At 35.2% G+C, this 10,549-nt stretch overlaps 1 protein-coding gene across 2 annotated transcripts; it reads left to right on the top strand.

The window, feature by feature from the left end:
* Positions 1–6,837: 6,837 nt before the first annotated feature.
* On the top strand, positions 6,838–10,530 carry LOC140986771 (proline--tRNA ligase, chloroplastic/mitochondrial-like). Of its 2 annotated transcripts, XM_073455122.1 has the most exons (11): positions 6,838–7,262; positions 7,340–7,396; positions 7,840–7,950; positions 8,083–8,169; positions 8,260–8,373; positions 8,458–8,664; positions 8,777–8,914; positions 9,122–9,283; positions 9,382–9,581; positions 9,877–9,960; positions 10,079–10,530. In XM_073455122.1, exons 1-11 carry the CDS (start codon positions 6,852–6,854, stop codon positions 10,218–10,220), a joined length of 1,713 nt encoding a protein of 570 aa, XP_073311223.1. In that variant the 5' UTR covers positions 6,838–6,851; the 3' UTR covers positions 10,221–10,530. The 2 variants fall into 2 exon arrangements, with proteins under 2 accessions (XP_073311223.1, XP_073311222.1); XM_073455121.1 differs by having other exon boundaries at positions 8,260–8,664.
* Positions 10,531–10,549: the final 19 nt, after the last annotated feature.

Below are 10,549 nucleotides of genomic sequence, written 5' to 3'. Positions count from 1 at the left end.
ATATGCTGTGTTACACACTTTAAAATTTAAATTTCATATACGACAGATTTGCATTATGCATGTCTTCACAACGATCATATGTTTCTGAATTGTGTTCATTCATCAATAGCGAAGAATGCGTAAAAAAACACAAAAATCTCACACTTATTTGGATCATTCATAAAAATATATTACTTCTAATACCTAAAAAATTACTTATTATTGTACGTTGGTTTCGAGCATTATTCGATTGTTATTTCCACAAACATATGTGAACATGTTTCAACATCAGGGAAAGATTATGATCGGGAAGTTCAAATGTTACCTTTGCATTCAATGATCCAAAATCGTAGCTTTAACATGTGACCCCACTTGGTTATATTTCTCATTTTGAGTGAGGTCAAATACTTCTTTTCTTGAGATCGGGCTTGTAGGTTAGTGGTCTCATCCCCTGCTGGAATAATAGGTTTTTCCGGGTCCGATCTCCCTCCCCGCATGAGTTGTGATAAAAATAAATAAAAAAAAAACTTCTTTTTCTTTTTGCATTTTGCTTGTGTTTACAAAGATTATTTTTGTCTATCTCTAATCCAACACTAATTTAATGTAAAACCCTAAATTCAAGAAAGTGTCTATGTTATAAATGCAATCAAATTCGAGAAAAATCATCCAAAATCCAACAGAAACATGAGCATTCCAGTGTATCCATCCATGGATAGGATCATTGATCACTCACAACCAAAATCTGACTGAAAATTAAAAAAAAAACTCAAAATTTAAACCATGTAGTAAAGCAAGAATCTGCTTCTAATAGCTCCTAGTAAACCATAATATTTATCACAAAAACTCCTATGAAATTATCTCACGAGCCATTTTTGTAAGATATATCTCTTATCTGACCCAACCCATAAAAATATATTATTTTTTATGTCAAAAGTATTATTTTTGACTCCAAATATAAACTAAGTCGACTCATCTCACAAATTTAAATTTTTGAGACTGTCTCATCGGAGACCTAATTTTTTTAGGCAAATATATTATTTAACAACGTTTCTGAACAAATATTTATTTTTGGACTATGCATGTAAGCTATGTGTCGCACAAGGAGGGCTGACTAAATAAAATTACTTTTTTTAAAAAAATATAATTTTATTTACAAGAAAAAATATACATTTTTATTTCTTGAAAAAGTTGCATATTATAAAAACATTTATAATTTAATCGTGGGGAACTATTTGGCAGATGTAATATGATGGCTAAAATCCGTGAGAGGGAGAATGAATTTAGTTAGAGAAATATATTCTTATTTAAAAAAAAAAACTTCATAAAACATGACTTGATGTGAAATTTTCTTTTTTCGTGGAAATGTCCTTTTGGCACTTTTTATTTGGTACATCTCCCCATGACATTATTCTACAATATGAACTTGATTAATAAGTTAGTGGAAATGTGAAACCTGTTGTGATACTAATTAATTAGAAATTTCATCGTTCATAATAAAAAAGAAGTAGATTTCATAATGGTTTGAACCAGTGTAAAAGAAAAAAAATCCCCCACCCTACCCCAATATTGTAAGGAAAAAAAAACATATTCAACGCAAAGATTCCCACGCCCGGAATCGTGAATCGAACTGAGATCAAAAGCTTGTTTTTGTTTAAAAAAAAATTTTGAACAAGGTGTATCCATTAGATGTTGATCCAAGAATGGCAAATTTGGCACACTATGCTGATTGCAACATAACAATAGAATCCTCCATTAAAAACCTGACAGTACTGGACCAATCTTCTGAAATACTTTAACAATTGTTTTACAACCCAACATTTAGTATTTGGCTTTTTGTTTGGTCTGTTTAAGATTTGTGAATGAATATGGAGTGTGACAGATTTCAAGAGGAAGACAAGAATCAATTCAGCTGACACCACAATATTTGCAGATATTCTGCAGGCATCTTGTGCAACAACCAAATTATGTACAATAGTAAATTCTATCCAATAATTTGTTGTGTGTCATCTGGATCATCTATGATTTTTGATCTCGATCGAACGAAGAGTTTTAACTGTTACATCATTCCGTGGCGATCAGAAGCTAGGCTAGTTACTGGGGAGAGAGGGCGAGATGGGATGGGGGATTTCCTGAGAGGAACAGAAGTTTCATTTTTAGAAAAATAATACATGAAGTTTCAAAAAAAAATATTTCTTCTTTTGTATGATTGCATCCTCTTTGCCCTTGCTGAATTGACCCCGAGTGGCAACTTGGTGTATTGAATGGTTGCAGTCTGGGGACCATGTAAGCATTCAAAGAGAAAATGTGTGCCTGCTCCACAAAATTAAGTGTTGACCTTACTCAAGAATCAAGATTCTTGAACAACTTATATGAATATGAGCAACAGCGTTTCTAACACATCATTCCAAAAACCAATCTGAATGATGGCTTTCAAATGCCAGTAAAGAGGATTGAGTGGATAGAATACACCACATCGCGAATAAACAGATTTTAATAGAGATCATAAAGCCAATGTGCTGCAAAAACAACATTCAGGGTAGAAACATGGGACAGTTTAAGTTTGTTAATCAGCTTATTAGGCCAGTTTCTTGAAACACTCTAAGCCGAGGCTAGTGTGAACTGGCACCACAAAAGGGCTTCTTTTCATGGTGCAAATTTATAAATTGACATCTAATGATTAAACATTTTATGATATGAACTATCTAAAATACGGAATAAAAAGAAAAAATCTTGAACTATGTAACTTGTTAACCAGCAAAAGCTGCACAGGCATACCGTTTAGTACAACAAGTTTCAAGTTTTCAACCTATATATATATACAAGGAATCCACCATTCAGTCAATAGTGGATTTATCCGAAAATTCTTCCTCTGCGTTGTTAAAATGGAAAAATCTTTGCTTGAATTGAGCGAGAATGTGCGATGTTTCTGATGATGTTCTCTCCTTCTCCATGTAAAAACCATTCCCAAAACTTTATCAGTTCACTAAAATCATCTTTTTCTATGATTTCTATTACATTGGTATGTGCAGGGGACAGACTCCTCCATAAAGCCAATTGAAATACCTTCACCAATCAGTTCAGTAACACTGTCATTATGAACAACTTCTTTTTGCACATCTTGATCTGAGTTGGCTCCTTCCATTTGTTGTCAAATTTCCAGAACCAAACCTTGATCCCCAACTGTATGGACTAATTGATCCAGACCGACCAGTGAAGTTGTGTTGGATCTCGGTTTTCTCGTGCCCAAAACGTAGCGGAAGTTTTAAAAAAATTTTAGATCTTTGACATTCAAGATATATTTGGACACTCGTATGGTTTTAATTAAACATTCATAGGTTGTTGAAATTTTATACCTTTGGTGAAATATTCACACGACTCCAACTATTCCGGGGTTAGCGGATATAACTCTTGTTGAAAATCCCTACGAACTTTTGAAAACTCTTGTTGAAAATACCTACGAACTTTCTTCAAATCTCCTTCTTTAATATTTGAATCAGGTCCACGACTGGAATATTTATTCATCTTCTAAATTGCACTAGAAAAATAGAAGATATTTTTCGTAGAGATAGAACACTAAAAATCGACACAACTCTCAAACTTGGAGTGGCCAAATTTTTCTTGTTTTTGAGAAGTGATTTTTCGAGAGCTCTAGGGAAGAGCCGAAAGTTTATCAAATTCTTTCTTCTACCATTTTGATGCCTCCACGTAAAATAAGGATCAAATCCTTATTAATATTTTCTAATCTTTTATTTACTTAATTAATCACATTAATTAAGTTAATTAAAAATTAAAAAATTGCATCTCATCTTTTTGCCAAATCACCGAAACATTTTTGAATGCATGCCCAAAGCAATAATTTAATTAACTAATTTAATTAACTAATTGCAATTTCCTTAATTAATCACATTAATTAAGTAATTAGATTTCAATAAATCTTTGACTCTCGAAATTAGCACACCCATAATCATGTAATATTATTTTTTTTGTGTGCAAGTTTTTAAATTATGGTATCATGAATATTTTCATATTACATAAATCAATACCATATTTTATAAAAACTTAATGAGCTATATTTTAACTCAATTAAAATATAAATAATCATTAAAGCCCATTTGAACTTTAATAAATTTGCATGATGAGCTTATACTCTTACAAGCCCATGATACATGCTCCCATTACATTAATCTCATCATAATTCCTATCGACGATCCAATATCATCGATGTGACAAATTCAACTTATTTGTTATTATGATGCACACTTTAATTTCGAGATCACCAATGTCTAAATAAGGCAGGTGCACTCCTTTTGACTTTTTTAGCAGTCATGCTCTCAAAATTTCTATAAGCTTTTATAAACTTTATTTATAAGCTTATCGATTGATCATATCAAACTTATTTCTTATAAACTCAACTCATTGAATTTATTATCTCAACGAGAACAAGTAACCAGTGCTTGTGTGACCCTCAATAGTTCAGGGATATAGCTAGTCGTGAGTTCACAACTCCTTGTGATTCAAGACATAATCCTTTATTCGGGCTTACCCCAATTTGCCTCATTCTATGTATCAACAATTGATCATTAGAATGTCAGAAATCATATTTCTGATTTAACCCATCGAATCATGGTAAGGGCGTCTAGTAGTATCGCACCATGATTCCCTAGGTATCACTGATAGTGCCTGCAAGAACCAGTCGATTATGATTAACGTACAGTACGGTCCCTTCATCTCATATATCCCGATCGAATTTGCAACCATTGGTTCATCGAGGGTTGCATATTAATTCGATAACTATGTGACACATATAAATAGTAGCATCGCATGTACTATTGGAGAACTCCTTCTCCAATGTACATCTTATACTCTGGTCAGATATTCCACGCACTATTATTTCATCAGATAACATAGGATATTCACACCCGTAGGTGAGCGGTGAATCCCCGACTAATGCACTGACTCCTATATGTGTCGCAACTGTACCCAACCTCGCCACCTGATAACTCACCTGGAGCCGATAAACGAGTCAAAGCACAGCCCTAGCATATAGAGCCTCAGTGTTGTCCCGGGTCGTAAGGACTAATGGTGTACAATCATAACCACGGACTTATCCTCTCGATGAATGATAACCACTCGGAAAGTCCGAGGGAGGGTTGTTCGGTATAATCATCATATGACTACCCATCTGCATGTTTGGACATCTATATGCTCTTATCAAGAAACGCAGTACACAACATCACAGATGCTAGTCTCGAGCTCAAGCGACCTTTATCCATGTTTTAGGCGGCTGAATCGACTAGGAACGAATTTAGAATATGCATTGTTTACAAATGAGTTTCAACATCGAATTACGATTCATTTGTATTAAAGCATAATCAAGGACTTTATCTATGCTGATCGCATGAATATACAGATAAAGTGAAACGAAACCATTAAGAGTTAAATTATATTAAAATAAAGATTGTTTATTACAATTGAGTCAATAAAATCCCTAGCCAACCGTTGGCTTGCAGGACATCTACTCTAACAGCTTGCTCATAGCCAAGAAATTGAGGAGCCTCCCCATGCTAAATTAAACAATAGGGCATTTATCAAGAAGGTGACGAGGCTCCAGACGAAGACGTTACCGAGGTAAATGCTCACACATAACTAGAAAGATCTAGAAGCTTTTGACCTCATGTGATCCAATCACTCAATATTAATCAACAAACACATTTTTTTCCCTTAAAGTTAATCAACAAACACTTGTTGAACAAGAATTCATTACATAAATGATAAGATTAAAATATTTAACCATAGACTCACATAAACAGCACAATCCGATTTGATGGGTATCACATTTCGATAATAGTATATAAAATATGAAATAATTAAAATGTTATCAAAATAGAAATATGTACGAGTCCAATTAAGAATGTTTGATTCTCGGAAGACTCAATTAGTGATATTCTCTTTAAAAGCCCTACTTGCCTTTTGCCTTTTGCCTTTTGCCTTACTTCAAATCTCTATAAATACCTTGTACTTTGGATCATTGGAGGCAAGTGACTTTGAGTTCCAAAAACTCTTTCCTTTTTAACATATTTTGAGGTGATAGGTGACTTGAGTGTCAGAGAGTTTTCGTCGGGTAATCCTCAATGTCTCTTACGTTCGTTCGTGTGACAGCCCCGAGAAGATCATTAATTAGATTTCTATTTTGTTAGATGAGACATAGGATCAAAAGACCATTCAAATAACCGATCTCATAATTTGAAGGACTAACCAAATCCCTTGATTTGGCTAGTCATTATATTTCCCGCATCACAATTCAAATCAATAAATGTATGAAACTCACATAAACGCTACAGTCTGCATGCAAAATTGTATAAATAAGTAATACTTTTGGCATAAAAAAATAATATTTTTTACGAATGACTCAAATAAGAGATCTATCTCACAAAATTGACTCGTAAGATAATATCACAAAATTTTTTGTGCATACTAAATCCCTTTAACTTATTTGCTATACCTTTTCCTTTGTAATAGGTGATTGACGGTTCATCTATTTTTATCTACATTTGATTATTTCAAGTTCTCCCCTGTGACATCTATTTATAAAAACAGTAACAGTTATATAAAAATTTGTAAGTGATCCAATTAAGCATCTAAAAACAAAATAAATTGACATGTATTCAACTCAATTCAGTTTCGACAATTTTAAACTAATATCCAAAAATATATTATAATAAACACTAATAATTTAAAATATATTTTATTTAGATAGAAAAAAATCTTTAATGAGAAATTTTTTTTCCCTGAAAAATATAGTTTTATAAATATTATTATATTTAAATTGAGATTTAGGAAAAATAAGAAAAGAAAGAGAGAATCTGATCAAAATGGCAACGACATATGAAGACCTCTCATCTCTAATTATACAGCGCCACCACCAAATGGGTGCTCTTCGACTCCCTTCCCTCACTTCATTCTCCTCCGCCGCCGCGGCGGTGATTCCTCGCTGTCACCCCTGCCGTCGGATACGCCTGCCACTCCGTCGCATCACCGCGTCGAATTTCTCCTCCCAAAGCAGCACCGCTCAGAAAGAACTCGCGACTCCTTCCGAAGTCAAAGATGGCTCGCAAAAGCCCAAACTTCAGCAGGAAAAGGAGCGGGTTATTACCCCTCGCTCGCAGGACTTCAATGCTTGGTATTTGGACATAATTGCTAATGCGGAGCTAGCTGATTATGGCCCTGTCCGTGGAACCATGGTTATTCGCCCCTACGGTTACGCCATCTGGGAGGCGATTCAGGTTTTATTTTTCATATTGAGGCTTCATAAGTGAAAAGTTTTGATCTTTTGCTAATTGCCGTGTTTTGATGGATGCAGGAGTATTTGAATGTGAAGTTTAAGGAGACTGGTCATAGTAATATGTATTTCCCCCAGGTGAGTTCATACTTCTTTCATCATTAAACTCGAGTATTTGATGCGGTTTTAGTTAGTATCTGGAATTTTTGGTGGTTTCTTGTGGCATGGAATCAACTAGCCTCCTTCTTTGTTGGTGAATGATGAGTATTTTCTTCTTGTTAGCGGTGTCACATTTGAAGTTATTCACATTAGTCTACTGAATTTATTGGTTTGTTTGGATAAGTGTTAGCTACAGTGTTTTGGTTGAACTAAGTTGTATCACATACATAATTTAAGGCTAAACGTTTTTTAGCTCTTGAGAAGCGACTGGAAGGCTTTCTTGACTCATTACAGGGGCTTGAGCCTATGAGTCATTGCTTTTGCTGAAACATATGTGAAAGAAGACATCTTTTGTTAAATTAAGCGGTTACTGTGACAAGGATTTTCTCGGTTCTGATGTTTGGTGACCATGATTATTGCAGTTTATACCATATTCATTCATTGAGAAAGAAGCTAGCCATGTTGAAGGTTTTAGTCCAGAATTAGCTCTTGTTACAATTGGAGGAGGGAAGGAGCTAGAAGAAAAGCTTGTGGTAAATAGACTTGTTGCCCTCTTTCCCTTGCATTTTTCACATTTGGTTTTTTTGAAAAATTAATCAATATTCATTTGCTGGTGTGAACCTGTGTTTACTTTTTGATTTTTGCCCCTGTTGAGGTTATGGCAGGTTCGACCTACTAGTGAAACAATTGTAAACCACATGTTCACTCAATGGATCCATAGTTACCGTGATCTTCCACTTATGATCAATCAGGTAGTGCCTCGTGTTCCATTTCTTTATTAATTTATAACATGTAGGAATATCACTTGTTGATTTTTATGTCGCATGTTTAATATGTTTCAGTGGGTAAATGTGACAAGGTGGGAGATGCGTACTAAACCATTTGTCAGAACTCTTGAATTTCTTTGGCAGGAGGGTCACACGGCTCATGCCACTCCAGAAGAGGCAGAAAAGGAGGTTAATTCTTTTTGTTCAAAGAAATGTTCATATAGCTCAAACTCTTTGCACTTTCATTTAACCAACTCGTCCACTGAACTGCAGGCGTTACAAATGATTGACGTATATATCAAATTCGCTTATGAGGAAGCTGCAATACCAGTTATTGCAGGTCGTAAATCAAAGATGGAGACATTTGCAGGTGCTTCAAAGACCTATACCATTGAAGCAATGATGGGAGATCGGAAGGCTTTGCAGGCTGGAACAAGTCACAACCTTGGGCAGAATTTTTCTCGTGCATTTGGAACACAGGTCAGTAGCATTTACTGTTAAGAACTTTAAACTTGTGACCTTTCTCAATATGTGTGCAGGATAACAATGTGTTGATAAGTTTATTGATCTAATAAACTGTGTACCTGTACAGTTCACTGATGAGAATGGACAAAGGCAACATGTATGGCAGACATCATGGGCAATTAGCACCAGGTTTGTTGGTGGTATAATTATGACGCATGGAGATGACATTGGCTTGATGCTTCCTCCAAATCTAGCACCTGTGCAGGTACATTTGAAGGACTTCACTGATATCTTTTCTAAGACTGAATACATTTGTGCCAGTACCCCAGTACTGCTAAAATTAATGTTTGAACAAAATTCATGACTATGTGATGAACCTTTTGCATTTGTATATGTGATATAGACGCCCAACTAATGGTGTTCTGCACATACTAATAGAGAGTTTCAAATTTTTAATAATGTGTACTTTTAGGTTATGATAGTTCCAATCTGGAAGAAGCCCGATGAGAAAGCAGGAGTTTTAAATGCTGCCTCATCTGCGAGAGAAATTCTTCAAGCTGCCGGAATCAAGGTTAAAGTTGATGACTCAGAGCAGAGAACACCTGGGTGGAAGTTCAACTTTTGGGAAATGAAGGTAAGTTCCACTGAGTCATATCATGTTGTTTCACTCTATAATACTACATTATAGTGGTATATATGAGACTCTGTTAAGGCTCTTTTTACTTTCATTAGGGGGTACCTCTGAGGATTGAAATTGGTCCTCGAGATGTTTTGAGTGGGAGTGTGGTTGTTTCTAGAAGAGATATTCCTGGAAAACAAGGAAAAGAATTCGGTATATCCATGGAATCTTCAACTTTGGTGGCTTATGTAAAAAGCAAGTTGGATGATGTCCAATCCTCACTTCTAGAACGAGCGACATCATTCCGAGATAGGTGAGTGAGCAAATTTTTTACGGTCTAATATCTCCTGGAAAAAGAAACCGTCGAGGCAAAGAAACTCCTAGTCTATTTGATTCTACCTGATAACTATTTTACTGCAGTAATAATAAAATCTCGCTGCATTTACATAATATTGCAAAGTTTTGACTTAATAGAGGGAAAAAGGCCAACACCGATCATATATGTTAACCATTAACGCTCTAGAAGCTCAGAACATTCGTTCAAATTTTGGGTACATCATGATGATACTATTGTTGCTTGCTTCTGACCAAAAGAATTTCATTTCTAGCAACATTATCGACGTGGTTTCTTACAACGAACTGAAAGAGGCAATAGCTCAAGGAAAATGGGCTAGGGGCCCTTGGTCAGCCAGGTACTCTAGCACCACTATCTAAAATTATATGCCTCATAACACAAGATGCATTTAATTCCCTTGTAACTCTGGCGCATCCAATGTCAGACGATCTTTATTACTTTATTTGTGTATACAGCGACAAAGATGAACAAAAGGTGAAAGAAGAAACGGGGGCGACTATTAGATGTTTCCCTTTTGAACAGCCTACGGGAACCAAGAAATGCTTGATGACTGGCAATCCAGCAGATGAAGTTGCAATTTTCGCCAAATCTTATTAGTCCCAAGCACGAATCCGTTTCTGCAATTCAAATCGCCAAGTACTGGGATTTTCAAGATCAACTGTCCGCCCGTAAGTCGCATTTCTTGTCTACATATTATTGTGGGCGATATCCTTTTTTCTTGATAAAAGAAACTATAAAATTTTGTGTTCTTAGTAGTTTCAGAAACAGCCTCTCTTTCTTTAGGTACATTATTAAAGGGTGATCACAGATATTGCACATTGGAATCTGCACTGTTTTTGTTCAGTGCGTTATTATCGAATATTTCTCCAAAATGGCTTTCATATTTTGTCGGCCATCTTAGCAATTATATATATATATATATATAT

Source organism: Primulina huaijiensis, chromosome 10 (assembly GCF_012295235.1).
Source record: "Primulina huaijiensis isolate GDHJ02 chromosome 10, ASM1229523v2, whole genome shotgun sequence".
In the NCBI taxonomy this organism is placed as follows: Eukaryota; Viridiplantae; Streptophyta; class Magnoliopsida; order Lamiales; family Gesneriaceae; genus Primulina; species Primulina huaijiensis.
Note: the sequence above shows the minus strand (reverse complement) of the source record. Positions and strands in the feature narration are given on the sequence as shown.

What these genes read in the sequence shown, in the direction of transcription:
- LOC140986771 (XM_073455121.1), top strand. Translation starts at nt 6,852, where the DNA reads ATGGCAACGACATATGAAGACCTCTCATCTCTAATTATACAGCGCCAC. An exon ending in TTCCACTTATGATCAATCAG is followed by an intron (nt 8,170 to 8,259) that starts GTAGTGCCTCGT and finishes AATATGTTTCAG; the next exon opens with TGGGTAAATGTGACAAGGTG. An exon ending in GCGACATCATTCCGAGATAG is followed by an intron (nt 9,582 to 9,876) that starts GTGAGTGAGCAA and finishes TTTCATTTCTAG; the next exon opens with CAACATTATCGACGTGGTTT.